The sequence below is a fragment of the Pocillopora verrucosa genome, chromosome 10 (genome assembly GCF_036669915.1).
Source record: "Pocillopora verrucosa isolate sample1 chromosome 10, ASM3666991v2, whole genome shotgun sequence".
NCBI classification, from domain to species: domain Eukaryota; kingdom Metazoa; phylum Cnidaria; class Anthozoa; order Scleractinia; family Pocilloporidae; genus Pocillopora; species Pocillopora verrucosa.
The window spans coordinates 15997267-16016353 of record NC_089321.1 but is presented as its reverse complement, the minus strand read 5'-3'; the positions used below and the strand labels follow the sequence as shown (position 1 = coordinate 16016353).

Sequence of the window (19087 nt, the reverse complement as noted above, 5' to 3'; positions counted from 1 at the left end):
CCTGTAAGGGAATATCATCGTCGCACGAGGCATTGTTGGGGAGAAGTGCGTTGTGTGTCGAGAACAAGAAGCGTTTAAAACAATTTCCCTTGTGATCTCCTTTCTCTTCCGGAGTTATGTCTTTTTTTTTAATTTATGAGTTTTATTAGATATATATCGAAAATCAGGATCGGAGCAACTGCAGAATACCCGGCTACTCATTTACATGTCATCGAATAAGAATAGCCTCTATTGTGTTATGCCTCGATCTTCAAAGCCTCCCGACACATATAAGCGAGGCGGACCAAAGTGGCCGGGTATTCTGCAGTTTAGCCTCAAGATCTTGAGGAAGGGAAAATAAGTATCATAGAAAAACTGAGTTGAGCGAAGAAATTCTCTGAAACGAACCAGTCACGGTGTTTATCAGCGGTCTTCTCCACTAAAAGACAGATTCTTTAAGTTTACATGAATAAGAAAATGAAAGGAAACTTCAACGGTGTTTTGTACTTGTCTAGAGCGTAATTAACGTTTTATTTGGTTATTTGTCATCTGATCAACTATTCGTTTATTTCGTACTTTGGCTCCTAGAACGGAAGTATATAGCTCGAAATTTAATGAGCGTCTTTTTATTAAGACCTCTTGACTAAAATGAAATACTAGATGTGGTGTGATGCTTTAATGGGCACGTGATGGTTGAAGGTCAAAGATGAATTTCATTTGCAAAACAATGGCGTCTATGAGGGAATTACATCATTTGTAAAACGGGTTCCGTCAAGAAACACTCGACTGAGCAGCTCAAACTGAAACTTTCTGTGACGAAGAGGCTGATATCAACAACAGAAGAACAACACAACCACTCAAGCAGCGCAAGTAGACGTTTACAAAAGTTGAAATTATCGAAACTGAATTTGTCGTCTACAGACATCAGGCATGTTGAGAACAATCACCACATCTACAAATGGTGTTTTTTCTGGGATTACTGGCCCGATATTTTTGGTCATTAACATATACTTGAGGATATATCTCTTATGGGTTCGTGTTAGCACTTGGTAAGTTATCGTTAAATGTTCTTGTACAATATTCGCTTTCGTTCTATTGTGAAATTCATCCAATCTTGTTAGCCCTGATTGAAGTTTTAAGCTCACTTATGTATACTAACTCCTCTATTTGCAAATTTAAACGAGAGATTTTGAAGTTAGTTCTAAATGTTTATATATTTCGAATTAACCAACTAGTGGAGGATATACTTTGAATGAAAATTTCGAATTTGAAATCATCGTGCCATTACTCAAGAGTCCGGTACGACGTCCAAGGGTCGAGATTTGCATGCATATGTAAGATTTACAGCACAAACCACGCCTTGTTGCTTTTTCTGCCACAGATACTCGAACTTAACATAGAGAACGAGTTATGTTTAATATTTCGATAGTAAAACCTTCATAACAAATGAAGTTTGCTCTTTTGAGGGCAGAGCTTTCAACAGCAGGTAGTCTCCTGTCTGCAATTTCTGCAGATTTATTTGAGAATTGTTGCTACAAGGAAGTTTAATGTATCACTATTCAGTACATTATGGTAATTTGCTGTAATTTCTATTTGATCTCAGAATTATGAAATTCAATCTAATGCAACACCACTTGGAACTGAATCCTTTATGTCCATTTTCATGTCTCTTTTTCACAGTTTTGATATTTTGCAGAATCTTTTGTATGTTCGCATATTTGTATTTATTTTGCATGTTGAGACAAGTTTCTGAAGGTTATTAGTTGACATTATTGTACAAGTGATGCTTTGCAATTTTGACCAAGCTGCAATCTGCGCAGTGTCTGAGAGCCCAGGGAACATACATGTATATTGATTTTGTAGAATGTTGTCAACTTGATTTTCTCAGGTAAGCCCTGTGGCTCAGAGAAATTGCCTATTAAGAAAACATTTCTTTCTCTGCAAAATGTTTCCCACATGTTGGTGATATCTGTTCTGGTGAATGGTCAAAGTTACATGTGTGTTCTCAGACTACAAACAGTGACTTGCAAGTTTAGTGAGTCCTAGTTTGCAATGTATCTCCTATAGCTCAGGGGTAGAATGTCCAAAGTGCTTATCAAAAGGTTCTACGTCTGTTGGAAGCACTCTAAGTTCTTTTTCTCCTATTATACCTGTGACATTCACTGAATAACATCAACCTTCATTAAAAAATCTAGCGGCAAACTTTCTCCATAACTCTTTAAAGAATCAGTGAGTGCTTGAAGGCTTTCTTATCAGAAGTGCTGCTAAAAGTTGTAACAAAAAACAAAGGTTACATTGAAGATCCCCAAAGATAATAGCTACCCACTTGTGGCAGCTGGATTCTGCTAGGAAACAGACCTGTGGCTTTGCAGAAACTCCATAAAATGGCCAATTTACATCATCAACTTAGTTGATATAACCAAATTATCTTAACAGACCAGTAGCTCTGGCTCTAACTCTAGCTCTAACTGTCATGATGAAATTGTATCAGAAGAAAGTGAATACAATATGTTGACATCAGTGCATCATATGCACCTCTAATTGGTACTCTTATATGGTAACCTTAATTATGTTGAGAGTTGATATCATTTCTTTACAAATGTATACTGGAAGGCTAAGTTTATTTTGTTTTACTTCATGGCAGGTTTCTGAATCATATCTTGTCATTTATACTTGTGTGGTGGTTTGGACTTCGTGATGTGGAAATTACCATCAGAGAGTTTGGATTTTTATCTGTTCAAGGTGTAAGAGTACTTTGGGAAGATAACTCAGGACTGGTATGAGATAAATTTTTTCCTATGTTTCTGTTTAAAGTGAGTTGTGAGTTGAAATGATTTTAACCTGGGGAAGTTTTCTTTATTTTTCTCTATTCCTTTTAGATTAGCGCAATCTTCATATTAAGTGAAATAAAAATATGGTTTGAAATCATTTTGACCACAATTCCAATGTAAGCTACAGCTTTCACTGATTTAGTGAAGATACAGCTGCATGCTGCTCTCTCATTTAGACTTTCTAGTAAAAGCTGTAATGATTTTAACCCTGTCACTCCCATGAATGACCAAGACAGAATTTCATATAATATCAAGTAGACAAGTGATGAGAATAAAGAAAAATAAATTTGATCCAATACCAAATTCTCTGAACTGGCATCACAAGAATTGTATGGCAGACAGTTGGGACAAATTACTTTAAAATGAGATCTTAAGCATTAAGGGCTAATGGTTGAGGTATTGGTCCAACTGGTCAAGGTTTGGACTTTGGGCAGGATAATTTTATTATTAAGTGAGAGAGCTAAATGTGTCATTGCACCTCTGCATTGAGGAGGAGTAGGTATCCATAGCCACTTGTTAAGCCCTGTTCAAACCAACGATAGTTGATTATAGTTTCAACTTTCATTTGCTATCATTGACTATCATGTTTGCTTTCAAACGGTTCATGAAAGTTGATGATAGTTGACAAAATCACATGATGAGATCGCATTACTGTGAACAAATATGGCATGTGCTGAAGTCAGCAATTTAGGTGGTATTTGAAAATGAATTTAAGAAGTTGCAAGCTGAAGATACTGAAGCCTACCAAGAGATGTTGGGATTGAACTACTAGAAATTCAGCGAACTTATGATGGCTACTTTTAGTCATTTTACCACTTGCCATTTCAGTTTGAGCCAGTTGTTGGCAAAACTCCTGAATGAAAAACTATCATTCACTGTAATAGTGAACGATAGTTGGTGTTTAACCCTTTAACCCCTAAGAGTGACTAACATCTAATTTCTCCTTACAATATCACCTCTGAATCATGCATTAAGGTCATGAGAATAAAGGAAATGATCACCAACTAAAGAAGCTCTTGATTGTTGAACAAATTCTCCTTGTCAGCACCTTAAGAAAATGTATGGAGAGCAGTATGGGGAATATGCATACTGATGTTGGGTTGAAAGGGGTTAAAACATGCGTGAAAGTTGAAACTATTTTCAAATATCATAACCATTTGAACAAGGCTTTAAAGTAACCTTGACAAGTAGAAGTTGGCCAATGAAAGGCTTTGATAACCAGAGAGGAACTAAAAAAACTAAAAACTACCAAGGAAAGTTTAGATTATGTTTGTCCAAGTTGACTTCTGCTAGCTACTGTAAGTGCAATAACTGCAAGCAAGTGACTAGTGAATAAAATAGAGTTTTGGTTCCTGGGCAAAAATATGTTTTTATTAGCAATTAGCATTTTCTGACTTATGCATTTCATAAAATTTCTTTTGTTTTACTCGACAGACAATTGAAGATATATCATTAAAGAAAATTGAATGGAATTTTCTGAAAGTTAGGTAGGGTGGAATTTTAGAAGTAGTTGTATAAAAAATTTATATATTAAGGATAATTTTGCAGTTTTGTGCACTCTTTGACCAGATTAAAATTTACCAAATTTTGGTGCAGTAAATTTGACATTTTTTGTTTCTCGTAGGGATATCACAATTTTGTTTTCTGTAAAGGATGTACACAGAGAAATATTTACTGATACAGAGGTTTGTTCAAATACTAGTTCATAAATTTTACTGATCTTTGTTAAATACTGCTGTAGGAGTGCCTTTAATGAAAATGTTGGGCAATATTGTCTTGAATTTAACGTAATGTGAATTTCCTTCTGTGACATCTTGAGTCTTTTAAATTTAGTTCATTTTCTGTTCTTAGGATACAACAACAGATGTTTACACTTCCTTTACTCTTCACTGGAAGATGGTGAGGTTTTAATGTTTGTATCATATATTTAGTACATTAATGTTTTATAATTATACCTTTTCACTGGTATTAGAATATTGTAAGTATGTATTGTACTTAAATTTTTATATATAAATTCTGTGTAATATTTGGGTTTAATAATTTCTTATAGATGTTTTGCAAATTTAATAGCAGATTTAAATATGAACTTCTAAACAACTAGGCCAAACAATTGCCTTACCTTCAGTTCTTTAAAAACATTGTAAAATAACTAAATGACAGGTGACTGTGGCACCTCTGTAGATTATGATTTTAGATTTTAGATTCAGACTGTAGATTGAAAATTGTAAATTATAGATTATGGATTTTAGATTTTAGATTTTAGATCTTAGATTAGAGTGATCAGTGTACTGATGATATAAATGGAAGCCTCTAAATTACTAAGTTTTATTGTCAGTGAAATTATGTCCCCAATTGGCTTCTATCTGTAAAGCTGGATCCATTTGGCACTGACCTTAAGTTTTATTATTATTATTTTTATTATGATTATGATGATGATGATGATTATTTTTCTGAATTGATCTTTGGAGGATGTTCTTTACTATATGGTTAAAGAAAAAATTTGAGTAGTGTTAAGGAGGTGTGTTAATTGGAATGTGTTTGGCTGTGCAAACTTCATCAATGTTAAACCTTTTCCGTTTTGATTGATAGCATTCACCCAGTGACCTGATCAGCAGTGACCTTCGCAATTCCAGTGAGACTGTACCACCATCCTTTACTTTGCTGCATGCTACTGATGTACAAATTGGAAGCAGACTACATGTGCACAGGGGAGGTTCCTATGTTGCAATGTTTGAGGTAATCTGTTCTGTTGCACTTGCTGGTGGTGTGGAGGGATACATGCATATTGCACTTATCTATGACAAAGTGATGAAGAGGAATTAAGTTTAGCACAGTCACTATTGGAAAATAAAGAATCATGTATTATTTTGTTGACAGAATGCTGATACATCACAGGTTACTCTGTGGGGTTTTGTCTAGTTTCTCTGAAAATGTGTTTCTATACATACCCATGGGTGCTATGAGCCAATGTTAAAACAAACCAAATTTTTTTAGAGCACAGAACAGCATCTCAGCCAGGGTTCAACTCAGACCTTTTTATTTAGAGCTGAGCATGCTCATTTTGCCTCTTATCCCGAGGGGTTGAGTCTATAGCTTCTCAATAGCTGGACAGTTAGAAAAACAGTTAGCATTCAATCTGCTTACATGGATTTCTTTTATCAGGCTGCTGTTGTGGATGGGTTGTTGATACCATCAAAAGAGGCCACATCATTATGTATTAAAATGAGGGAAATAACATACTGCTGTGGGCCTTATGATCCAGGGCTTGTACTGGCCAGAAGAGAAAAGGTAAGATAAATTTGCACAAATTTTGATCAGTCATATGGTTTGACCTACTCCTGAAGGCAATGATCTGACCTGACCTGTTTTTTGGTCACACCTGTCAAACCAGTCTGACCTGACCAAACCTGTTTTCTGTCCAGAGCTGCCTATTGTAGTCAAACCTGTCTGTACCTGTCTGACTTTACCTGAGCTGACCTGTTTCCTCTATAGAGTTTGAAATATACTGCACCTTTCAAACCTGTTTGCCTCGACCTATCCACTCACACCTAACTTTAACCCTTTACACTGTAACATCATCATGCATATTCTTCATTCTGTTCTCTTTACATTTTCAAGGTTCTAACAAGGAGAATTTGTTAAAACATCAAGATTTTCTTTAGTTACTGATCATTTCCTTTATTCTCGTGACCGAAACATTTTATTCAGGGGTTATATTGTAAGAAGAAATTAGAACCTTATCACTCTTAGGGATTAAAGGGTTAATTACCATGTATCGTTTAATTATCAAATAAGTTACTTTGTTATGTGCCCAAATGACTTGAACATCAGTACCCAGACCTCAATATTATCAAATGTTACTTTGTTTAGTTTCTGGTCAAATCAAATCTCTTTAAATGTACTGTATTTTATTACATTTCAGATCCTCAAGATGCCACTTGTGGATTTTTTAGGTACATTTCACAAATCAGGTCCATCACAGGTTACAATGAACTTTCATGGGTTACAGATATTTGTCAGTCCTTGCAGAGTGAATTCTTTAGTGGTGTATTTCTACTCCTGGATTTGTCAGCTTAAAGAAGGTAACATTGAAACAACAGTTAATTTTTTCAAATGAGTGGGACTTCCTGTTGTACTTCAGGTCTTCATGCATCTACATGTACATACTAATAAAAATAATAATGTTTAATATTTATATTGTGCATTTTCTATAAAAGATAATTATGAAAACTAATCAAATGCTTACATACCAGTACATAGAGATCATTTTCATTGTAAAATAAGATTAAACATACTGCTAGGTTACAAATAAGAAAAAAAAAAGCAAAAAAAATATGTTTATGATATTGGGCCATGTAAGACCAAATTGATTTCATTTTAAACTTTTTTGTAGGCTCTTACCAGTAGCGATTTGTTATGCACATGAAACCTTGCGGGAAGGCGAATTGCTCATTGAAAAACGATGCAGGGAATCTATTTAAGTTAATCTGTTTTTGATGTCGATACATTGTGAAAATTTGATCTCAAGCAACATACTTTTGTACAGTATGATTGTTAAGAGGAAAAGGAAGTAACTGATTGGAGAATATTGAATCAATCTAACAACAACTTGTAGAAACTTACGCACTTCTTTGATGTGGCGAATGAAAGATTTAACCCTTCACAACCCAACAACAGCATGCATATTTTCCATACTGCTCTTTATACATTTCCTAAGATGCTGACAAGGAGAATTTGTTTAAAAATCAAGAGCCTCTTTGGTTGGTGATCATTTCCTTTATTCTCGAGACCTAAATGTTTGATTCAGGGGTGATTTTGTAAGGAGAAATTAGATGCTAGTTACTCTTAGGAGTCGAAGAGTTAACGGACAGCTGTACCGCCGTGAAAGCTGCTTCCGTTTTAATACAATCTGAAAAGCTGTATTACAGGCCTCTTTTATTTTGCATCGCGACATGATATGGCATCAACCTGCGAGCTTATGATGAACCCTTTAACTCCTAGAAGTGATTCACGCGTAACTTCTCCTTACAATATCCATCCACTATCCAGCAAACAGGTAATGAGAATACTCAAATGTATCAGGTACAAGTTGTTATCTTGATCTAGCACTAAATTCTTGCAACTGATTTACAAGGGAATGTGTAGCAGCTGGAAGGGAGAATTAACAAAGAGATCTTGGGAATTAAAGGGTTAATACACTTTTTCCTTTGTATTTCGTTTCAGCTTTGTCATATGAATCAAAGGGTCGCGATGAAACAGACATTAATCCTGACAAGTTATTAGAGGTGAGCTGTCCTTCTCATAGTTTGTGAGCAGGCCCTTATTACTAGAGCTCCTGTAAGTGCTTTTTTTTCGCCCTCGGCAAAGCAACGCGAGTCAGCGAGAGGTCAGTCAGGGGTCTAGCACTGATTCATTTATATTGACCTCTCCCCAACTTGTCGCAATCTCCTCGCAGACTGAGAAATAAGCGTCCTACCGCACTAATATTGAGGGCCTGCTAGCCTAGAAAGGATAAAACAGAATTCTATGACGTTAATGCAATTTCTTCTTCTTTCCTACCCTAGGTCAATGTCAAGTCGGATGATTCGAAAGTTTCAGTTTGCTTTCAAGATGGAGATGAAGCAGTCAACATCATGGCGTCGTTCAATCTCTCGCTCCTTAAGAGAACCAAGAAAGTAAGATTCAAGATCCACGCAATATTCTCTGATTTCCTTTCATTCATATTACTTCTTGGTGGCAGTTGCCAATATTTTTTTATAGCATTGACCACAAAACATATTCCTGACATCCATCTTCTGTTGGATGTGGGATTGGAAGCATGCGCAGATATTACACTAACAACGTGGGTGGGGAAAACATTATAGGTTCTTTTAATTAAGGTTTCATTTTTTCTTTTTGAAAAAAGGTGAATTTTTTCCCGCGTACGGCATGCAATAACCACGAATAATAATAATAATAATAATAATAATAATAATAATAATAATAATAATAATAATAACAATGGTTATTATTATTTAGAGCAATATTCCACAGCCATCTCCAGGGTAAGAGCTCAAGTTTCGTTTGCGCTTTTGCGATCTGCTCTTGTCTGTTTAAGAGGCTCCAGGAGCATTGGGAAAGTTCAGCGTGACATGAAGAACAATGACATTGATGTTGGCGTTATTATCGCCAAGTTTTACGTTCCTCAAAACCATAGCTATATTTTAGCCTAGATAAATCTTACCTATTTCAATCAAAGTCGACAGATTTTTAAATACATTTTATGTTTTTTTCCTTCGCAAACATATTAGTAATGTATTTATGTTTAGAATTTTATTGTTATCGACATGTGTTAAAAGTATAGAATTATAAATTCCATTGTAAATAGATTTTAGCACTTGAAATAAAGATATTTCTCATCCATAAAATTAAAAAAATATATATTATTATTATTATTATCATTACTGTATTAATTATTGGAGCACTTTTCGATTATGTGTCGCAAAACCAACCAAAGCAATCATAACAGCCACTCATGACAAGGCCAAACCGCGTAACAAAATAAAACATTCAAAGCATTCCCGGATTACTTTCGAAACTTAATTGAAATTTTTTTTCCTATCAGTATTGCTATTATCACTCCAAAACTGAATTGAACTTAGTAATTATTACGACATGATAAATTGCATCTTAAAGTACAAGTGCATTTTTATCTCTTTCCAGACTCAGTATAGAGCTTCCGTGGGAATACAAGCCTATGTCCCCAATTCAGAGGGGAAAAAAGATCCCTATGCCGTTATTGGAAATGAATGGATCTCAAAGCCTTGGGAATGTTCTTTTATTGTGAGTAATTTGAACGTTATCTTAGTTAATATTCAGGTAGAATCAGAGTAATTTTAAATTGAGTGTCGAAAGGAATCCAAGGTTTCATTGGTTTTTCTTTACTTCGCTCTGTGATTGGTCCAAAAACCTTGCGCCACTCTCTTTACCAATCAGAGGAAGAATTTAAAACAACCCGCGCTTTCGGCAGTTTGGTTGTTTTTACTTCGAGTTCTCCTTGAAAATTCTCGTATTTTTACCGTTTTAACTCCATCTCATAAGGACCTTGGTCTACTATCGGTAATCTTTCACCAGTTTTTAAGTTGACTCTAGAACAAGTAAAAAAGTGATTTTCTTTCTACGCAACAGGGGAGTGATTCCACAGGCCATTCCAAAGTGGCAAGAATAACATCAGATCAGAACTTTTCTGTAGTTCTCAGACCTGACTCCGTTCCAGTATTACAGAAACTTCAAGAGGTAAGAGTGACGGTTTCTTAGCTGTGGGGAAAACTGTCTTGTAGGGGACATGGAGGCTTCACAGAAATAGACTGAAGTGATGAACGAAAGGTGTATCACAAATGTTATGCGATTCCATGCCACTTTTGAAAATAACAGAAACTAAAAGAAAGAAAAATAAAGCAAATGATGTAGTCACTATTCCCTTGAGCAGTCGACCCCATCGCCTGACGAAGACTAGCAGTAAGTAGTCGAAACGTCGCGATGTACATCTCAAGTGACTTCTTCGTGAGACAAACAAGTATACGGTTTATTATTGTGGCATCATTGTTCATTGCTGTTAGGGGATACGTTAAATAGGAAAGGTTACCAGTGTCATGTGTGATAGATCGCTTGGTTAGCATGGGTTGTATGGTTGTGTTGTTGTTGTTGTTGTTTCTTTTTTGGTGTCGATTTTACCCAATTTCTTTACAACTTTTTTTGTTTTTGCTGGTAGGAGTATGTCAGTATGTTGGATCTGAGTCGAATGCGCGATTTGTTCGGTTTGTTAAAGAAGGAGGCAGAAGAACAATCCTCACCAAGTCAGGTATCATTACGGGTTCACTGCCACTAAATTAATAATAGCCTGCGAGCAAGCCATTGGTAGGGACTTTAAGGAAACCACCACGGCGACGGCAACGAGAACATCGCAAAACAGAAGATTTAATTAGCAGAACAGTAGCGAAACATGAACGTAATGAAACTTTGTACATTTCTTAGCCGTCCCGTGAAATTGCCAACTTTTACGTCCTCTTAGCAAAGAAACCTCAAAATTAATTAAGTTTCGTTTTTACTCTGAACTCAACGTTACATTCACATGTTATGCCGATGTGAAGATTCGTACCGTCAGAAACATTGAACGCCTCGAGCTTCTAGCGAAAGTCGCGAAGGAAAAGAAATTACGATATTTTCAGCAATGTTTTGCCACACATCGACGTAGTGACATCTTAAACTCCCTTATATCGGCTCTTCTGCACGAGCCTTCCAGACAGCAACGCTGTTAAGACTTTACCCTAAGGAAACTTTTGTAGCCAGGACGGCAAAACCGAAAAAGATGTCGATTAGAAATTGAATTTATATTTTTAGTTAGAATTTCCTTTCGCTAATAGCTGGATTTTTTTTCTCCAGCATAAGTTGTGGGAGCAGCCTTGAGTTTCCAAAAAAACTTAGAAAGTTTCCCCTGAGGGTTTCTGTCATCAGACCATGTAAATGTTTGGTCATTTCACTTTGGTCTTTTTGCAGAGGACATCCAAGAAATATACAAAGTTTTAAAACGCACGTGCTGAGCTGTTGTTCTGCTCGTTAGATATTTTGTTTCGCCTCGCCCTCGTTGCCGTCGCCGTCGCCGTCGCCGTCGTGTTTTTGCTTAAGGTCCCCAATGTTCTTTTTCACTCCTTGATAATATTGTTGACAAGTACGTTGTTTCCTAATTTCCAGGTTTTCATAAGTCTCAGAGGATTGATAGTTTCTTTGGAAAGAGACGTCTACGATGAACTTCTGATTGTCAATGTCGATGACATACGGGTAAACACTTTTGTTCTTACTGTTTACTGAAAATAGTAGCTTTATTTTGTGAGTTTCTTTATTTGTTTTTGGTTTTACCTGGCGAAAAACAAACTCTGATTGTATACTGTCTTACAAAGAAAGCAGTTTCCTTGAAATGACAGGTCTGCTTTAGTTTTAATCAAACTAGAGAAATTTGGAAAAAACTTCGTGAAGTAACTCAAAGCTGAGGTGGAGGAGTCCTCATTTCTGTGTTTGATATTCCACCGAAGTGTTTTGGATTCAGAGAACTATTAAGAACATTTGACATTTAAAAGTTGAAGGTCCTTCAAAATGCATGTGTTTGAACTCGACTCCGCTTTTTTATGTAAACGTAATGCATGATTCTGAGATTAAAAAAACAACAACAACGAAATCATGTTTGTTTTAATTAAGACCTCATGTGTGCGGACATTTTTTAGGACTTGTTTGTTTTGTCTGAGGGCATAACGAAATCTTTACTTTTGTCTTTGTCTCCCTCCTTTAGCTTGATTTTAACCGGGATCAGCACCATGTAACCGTGGAACTGAGTGTGAAAGACCTTGAGGTAAGTCTGTTAACCCTTTAAGTGACCAGCATCTAATTTCTTCTCACAATATCACCCCTGAATCAAACATTTAGGTCACGAGAATAAAAGAAATGATCAAAAACTAATGAAGCTCTTGATTGTTAAACAACTTCTCATCGTCAGCACCTTAGGAAATGTATAGGGAACAGTAAGGAGAATATGCATACTGATGTTAGGGTGTAAACGGTTTTAAGACCTTGTCATAGTGCTTATTGTAAGGTTCTCTCTGAGTGCACCAGAGTCAACGAATAAGATCCAGAGGATCGCTTTTATACTTCAGCCATTTTCAAATAGTTGAACGATAAAATAGCAATTTTTCGCCTAAGATAATACCCTCGTAATCATTTAAACCCTCAGTGTGACGAGGATCTAATTTCCCCTTAGAGTAATACTGCAGAATCATTCACTTGGATTATGAGAATAAAGGAAATGGTCGCCAACCCAAGAAGCTCTTGATTGTGATACGAATTCTCCTACTCAGTACCATAGGGAATGTATCGAGTGGAGTTTGGAGAATACGGATTCTGATGTTAGGATGAAGGGTTAAGAGAATGTGTTGGGTTATTCGAGTTTTCTTGCGGTTTTTGATTATTAACAGGATTTTCCTTTGCCTTCATCTTTTCTCTGAAAAATATATCCTTGTCTCCCTGAGTTCTGATCGACTTTTGTTACTTCTTTTGTTACTTCTTTTGTTTTAGTGTTCGTATACCGATTCCTCTAGCTTTCTCGTGTCTAAAAAAATAAAATATAATCTTTTTCATTAACCCATAATTGTTACTTTCAACAGGTAGAGGATTGCGCGGATAAAATCATTGCATTTCAACAAGAGCGTTCCAACGGTATGAGTTCCCAGTCTCTTCTGCGGTTTTCATTCCTGCAGGATGCGAAGAATGAAGCGGGGAGAGTAGTTGTAAAGGTACGTCTCAAGATGTCTACATGACCCGCTGTGTGGTGGAGAAGTGAATCTCTTTGACAGATCAATAATTTGAGTCGAAGACTTTTGTAAACTACTGTTTGAAATCAATTTGATTATCTAGACAGCTAAAATTTGGATGTCTCTTGTTATTTCTCGGGCGATTGGCGCTTAATCGAGGAGGACGCCAGTTATTCTTCTGAACTGATACCGCTGAAGTTGAAGCGTAAAAAGTTATGAATAGAGTGGCTTTAAAAGAAAATTTTTGTTGTATCCTTACTATTTAGGAAAATGAAGGGCTGCATTTTCGAGAAGGACGCTCGTTTTGCATTATTACACTAAAGTTTAAGCTCAAAAAGTCACAAATAAGGTGGCAATGAAAGAAGGTTTTCCTTGTATCCCTACTATTTAGGAAAGTGAGGGAGGAGGGGCTTTTTTTTCGAAAAGGGCGCTTGTATTACATTATGGCCTAGGAGGTAGGCGCGTCTTCGGAGGATGGTGCCTATAGTAGCGTGGGTGCTTATTCGAGAAAATACGGTATTTACACGTTTTCTCCTCGCAAAAGAAACTTCGCTTGGAACTGGGCGAATCGACAGTCACATTTCAAGAGAAACTCATTCTGAAACTTCTGAAATTTGCTGGCATCAAAACCAAGACCCAGTTGTGGGGCGAAGACACAAAAGCACAACAAGAAAACTCGAGCGAAAGTCCGTCCACTGATGTCACAGCAAAGCCGTTTTATTTCGAAAAGCTACAAGTGGAACCGTTTCGAGTTGTGGTGACTTGTAATCCCGCCGTCGAGCTTTCAGATGATCTTCAGAGTTTGAAAACAAAGCTGGAGATTCCTGCCGGTTTTCCACCATTGATGGAGAATGCCAGCATGCAATTTGGTAAGTAAAATTTCATTTCTTATCTTAAATAAGAGCAATAATTACTCTGACATAGATCTTTAACCCTTATTGTCCTAACATCAGTATGCATTTTCTCAGTACTGTTCTCTATACATTTCCTTGGGTGCTAGAAAGGAGAATTTGTTTAACAATCAAGAGCTGCTTTAGTTGGTGATCATTTCCTCTTTTCTCGTGACCTTAATGTGAGATTGAGGGGTGATATTGAAAGGAGAAATTAGATTTTGGTCACCTACAAGAGTGAAAGGGATAAGGAATGAAAAAAGTCATAGTGGATTTCTTTTGTTCTCTGTCATATGTTTTGTACTTTTAGCGGGGAAAATTAAAAATTTGAATCTTCGCCCGGCCTTGTGATATCTCACCTGTTGTTCAGATTTGAATGTAATGTTCCATCATTTGAAATCACCTGGACTGCTAATTAACGATCTTATTCGCGCTGTGTTTTTTTATGAATGCGGGAATTTTTCATGCACCGTGGAGTTTTAATCTTAGAGTTATGTCGGAGGAATCTAAGGAGACATATCTAAAAATCTAACTGAGCTAAGATGTGCCTTTTTGTAATTATCGTTATTGAAGAAGCCACATCCCATGTAAATGTAAATTTTTAAGGATGGATTGAAATTTGAATAGTTCTTTTAGCGGTTTCCATTCAACGATCCAATCAAGTCAACTCTTTCGTTTCTTTTCTTTTTTTTTTTTTTAGGAGAATTTTTACGAACGGGTATTACTTACAAGACAGCGGTTGCCCTTGGTCGAGACTTCAGGAGACATTATTTGAAGGTGAGCTAATTTTCCGATAATCCTATGAACGGTGCAATATTCAAGCAGAACACTTAAGACAAGTTTAACAACACTGATTGCGACTTACCTGAGATCAGTAGTGAACGCATAAGGTGCCATCCGCCAAGAGCATCGAAGTAGTAAGAAAAAACAAACAAACAAGGAGAAATAAGGGAATGTCTGGCAGTGTGCAGCAATCCCCAGGTGTCCAATTTTATTGAATTTTTCCTTTTATTCTTTAATTATTTCAGCAAAATAATTTTAAAAAAACATCAATTGAGGTTAACAATGAAGAAATCGATTAGAGAAGGACTGCTTGACTTGTAGGAGGTGGGATGTTCAAAGCACATCATGTTTTAATCTCGTTAAAGACCGTAACATCTTACAGTGTCCTGCCTTTCTTTACCCGAATTGAGAGTGGATAGTTACAAACTTTCAAGGAAAGTGGGCGAAAAGTTGATGGTGGGGAGGGGCGGATTGGGGGGAGTGCGGGGGGCTAAAGATTAGCATCGGGGATAGTGTTGGTCCAGTCCGCAAGCGACGTGCTTTAGAATGATGCTGCTTATGAAAGGTAACCAGCTCTGTCATTTCTTTACAGGAGATTGGTCGTCAATCCACCTCTCTTCTTGGCTCGCTCCATCTCCTTGGTAACCTCTCCAGCTTGCAAGGCGATATTTCCGATGGACTGGCCGATCTGAGGGAGACTGGTGACTACTTTGGCTTCGTCAGACACGTGAGGGGTGGACTGGCTGAATCCTACTACAAGGTGCATGTTATAACTGTACAACAGTGTTCAAGTGCAACGTGTTGTACTTGAAAGTTTCGTAAATCCTTTTAAGGCAGTTTTCATTGTGAGTGTCGAAAAGTGTTCAAGGTTGCTTCGGTTTGGCTTTACTCTGCTCCATGATTGGTTCAGAAAATACGCGCCTCTCTCTAACCAATCAGATGCAAAACAAAAACTAGTAAATTGTTTGGAAACCTATGCAAAATGTCTGATTACGACCTGTGAAATATTGTTATGTCTTTACTGTATACAGAAGCGAAGGTTCACACGATTCCATACGTTTGCCATGTTGTGGCGCATTCGTTTTTGTTTTTTCGTCTAAGTTTTCTTAAAAAAAGAAGTGGTAGACGGCAGCAAAAACCCCCTTTAAGTCACAAATACACAACTTATTTCGATAGTGTTGGTTTAGAATTTCATTTTACTGGTATAGAGGGTTGTTTGAGATTTCTCCACCAATCACAGAGTGAAGTGAAACAGAATCAAAGCAACCCTGGAATTGAAATTTGCAGTCGCATAACCCGTAAACACTTGCGCAAAATTACGAAATATCACGCCACCCTGCCATCAAATATGTCACTCTCGTTTCCATTGTCTCATTATCATTCACGTTTGTTCTGCAGTTCGCGGATTCATGGGGTGCGTGCATCTCTCAGTCACAATCGAACAGTCCCACTTTAAGTAGCTCCTCATCTGGGAGCCGCTCCAGCTCATCGATGAAATCTATAGGTGGTGTTGTTGGGACGTTAACGAGCTTCCTCTACAGTCCTTCTAAAGATACGGGTCAAGGAAAATCGCAGGTAGCTTGTTAATTATTTATGATGTGCTCTTGATCTGACGAATGTTGCCTCGTTTTGGTGTTTGGTCAAAAGCGGTAGCAGGTTAAGAGCCTGGTTCACAGAATGACGTGACGTTTTTGACGTGGCGTGACGTCGTGGATTACTTGAGATCAGGACCCAATTCCTGTAACTGAAAATTAGTTTTGCGTTTCATAATGGGGCGACAAAGAAGTTTTCAAACGTCATTCTTTTCTTCACGCATTTGCTCTAGGTCTCCAATTCTTCGACAGCCTCGTCTGCAGATACTCAACAGAGAGTACCGGCAGCGAGGAGACTGATACCGATTGAATATAACGAGGACCATGATTCTTCAGAAAGTGAGGAGAGCAGCTTGTCCTGCATTCCGTCAGTGGAAGGGTGGGACATGGTGCCGAAAGATGCCCAAAGAAAACTAAAAGGGCAAGAGTTCTTAGAGAGGCTGACAGTTAGCTTGTTTGGTGAAGTCGATAAGAAAGAAAAGTAAGACGAGAGTTAATCGTAGGATATAAAAAATAAACAGAAAACATGTAAAAGTACACAACTGACAACTTTTGTTTCGACCAATCACTTCTAGGTTGAACATTTTTTGTTTTGTTTGTTGTTTATTTGTTTTTTTTTGTTGTTTTGAGGGTGCTTGTGTAACCTCGCAACCCAAGTTGCAAAATGAGGAGGGATTACTCTCATGGTGCGGTTTTCTCAAATGAAAACTTTCAATTTACCTAGCCATGCCTTTGCGCCAACAAAGTCTTCTAAGATTCTTTGACCTTTGTCGGTTCACAGCTTGTCTCTCTCCCCAACAGATTTATCAGCTGCTTGAGGCTTCGTTTCAAGGATCCGAAAGACAAACTGAATGCCTTGGTAACGAGTCAGCGTGTGTACATCATGAAGGTTGGTTTACCATCAGCTGATCACGTGTTGCTTGCATTTCAACTTGTCAACTTGTACAAAGCCAGGCACAGAGATCAAGGTATGTTATCAACCTATAGGTGAATGAATAACGGATAAATCTGATTAGGAATGGAGAACCACGAAATGGATCTTCTGATGTGAAGGGTTTTTTTAAAAAAATACTCGAACCTGTTCTAAAAGGGTAAGAAAATGGCTGAAGTTCATAGCTACATTGGTTGTGAAGTTCACTCACAGTTGCGATGGTTTTTCTTTCAGATGAAGAACATTATCTGGAATTGTTGATGCGAATATCGGGTGGGAAACGCCTGTCTCTCCCCTCCCCTAATCCTGCCGACAACCCCCTGGTAAGATGTGGCACCGTTAAGATTGCACAGAATGCAGCGAACGTCATAAACGAGGCCAAGAGATCAAGCGAGGAGGCTGAGTCGAGATAGCAAGTCGACGTCGGTTGTTCATATGTAGGCAGCTTGATTTCGGCTTTTATCCGTTGTACGCCCAGAAGGGTATTTATTGATTGGGTAGTTAGCTGATGTAGGAATCGTCTAATTTTAGCTCGTTGACAGACTGAAGCTGTCAAGATTACTCGGTATATCTCATTTTCTTTGGCAAGTATCATCTGCTTTAGCATCAAATTAAGTTAACTATTATTAATTTTTTTGGGTTCAAGGATAAGTTTAAGGGGAGGGCATAGAATCTGTGGAATAATATATTTATTTTTAATGAAGGGTCATTGGCAGCATGGGTTTTGGTTATCGACAGAGCTTTGTTGCATTTTTTTTATCTTTTTTTTGAGGAAAACTAGACACATGCAGACTGTAAATAGGGCGCGCATGATCACAGTAATAATGATGATATTTACAACAAGAATTATGATAATAATGATAATTATCGATGACGACCGTTATGATGAGACGACAGCGACGACATTACGATACGAAGACGACGACACGGTGATGATGATGATGATGATGATGATGATGATTAGGATGAAAATGATAACAATAATACTATTACATTCTAAAGATAGATATTCTAATATAAGTTTACAGTAAACAGCAGATAACATGGTTTCATAAAACAATTGAAGATTTCTAATGAATTTGGGAACAGACGGATTTTTTTTTCCATTGTACTGTGACATGTCTTGCAAAATGTCAAGTCAGGTGTATCGCAGTTCCTCTAGGAGATGAAATAAGCAATACAATTTTCTTTCCAAAGATTTTATATATCAAGAATTATTTTTGTGTGCAGAGTATATTTAAACAAAATAGGTATTCCAAATGTAAGATAAATTAGTGAAGTTGAATATTATACTATTTGCTCGAGCGATTTCAATATAAAAAGCGACCAGCTTAATATTGATCTCAATACTTCAATATTTAGAAATATGTAAGAAATCAGTGATGGAAAAATCTCTTAAAAACATGAGTCATGAATGACATGACAGATCGGTTCAATGGTTGTGGGGAAAAATCGATTACTATGGTATTATGAGTTAAGAGGAGAACTGATCTTAACGGAGAAGGTTGTGTAATTTTCAGGATTGATCTGTTATTATTGTCCATGGTTGATACTTCCGCCCACAAAGTTGCTTCATTTGGCAAATTACACTCTGGTTTACGGGAGTGACTTAACGTCAGGACAGAAATCATGGTAGTCATTGTAAAGAAGTGTAAGTAATGAATGGACCAGTAGTTCTTTGTGGGGGTTCCAATAAATTTGACATTTCAGAATAAAATGAATTCTTCTACAATTTGTCTTTTCG

At 37.1% G+C, this 19087-nt stretch overlaps 1 protein-coding gene across 1 annotated transcript; it reads left to right on the top strand.

Annotated features, from left to right (window-relative positions):
• Nucleotides 1-476: 476 nt before the first annotated feature.
• On the top strand, nt 477-19075 carry LOC131786009 (intermembrane lipid transfer protein Vps13D). The gene is made up of 23 exons (XM_059102991.2): nt 477-1028; nt 2624-2756; nt 4245-4297; nt 4435-4495; nt 4662-4709; nt 5400-5546; nt 5973-6098; nt 6733-6892; nt 8034-8095; nt 8375-8485; nt 9513-9632; nt 9978-10085; nt 10561-10650; nt 11541-11627; nt 12133-12192; nt 13001-13129; nt 13692-14016; nt 14738-14814; nt 15413-15580; nt 16219-16395; nt 16646-16893; nt 17214-17380; nt 17578-19075. The coding sequence occupies exons 1-23, from the start codon at nt 910-912 to the stop codon at nt 17754-17756; spliced, it is 2955 nt and encodes a 984-aa protein (XP_058958974.2). The 5' UTR covers nt 477-909; the 3' UTR covers nt 17757-19075.
• The last annotated feature ends 12 nt before the right edge of the window (nt 19076-19087 follow it).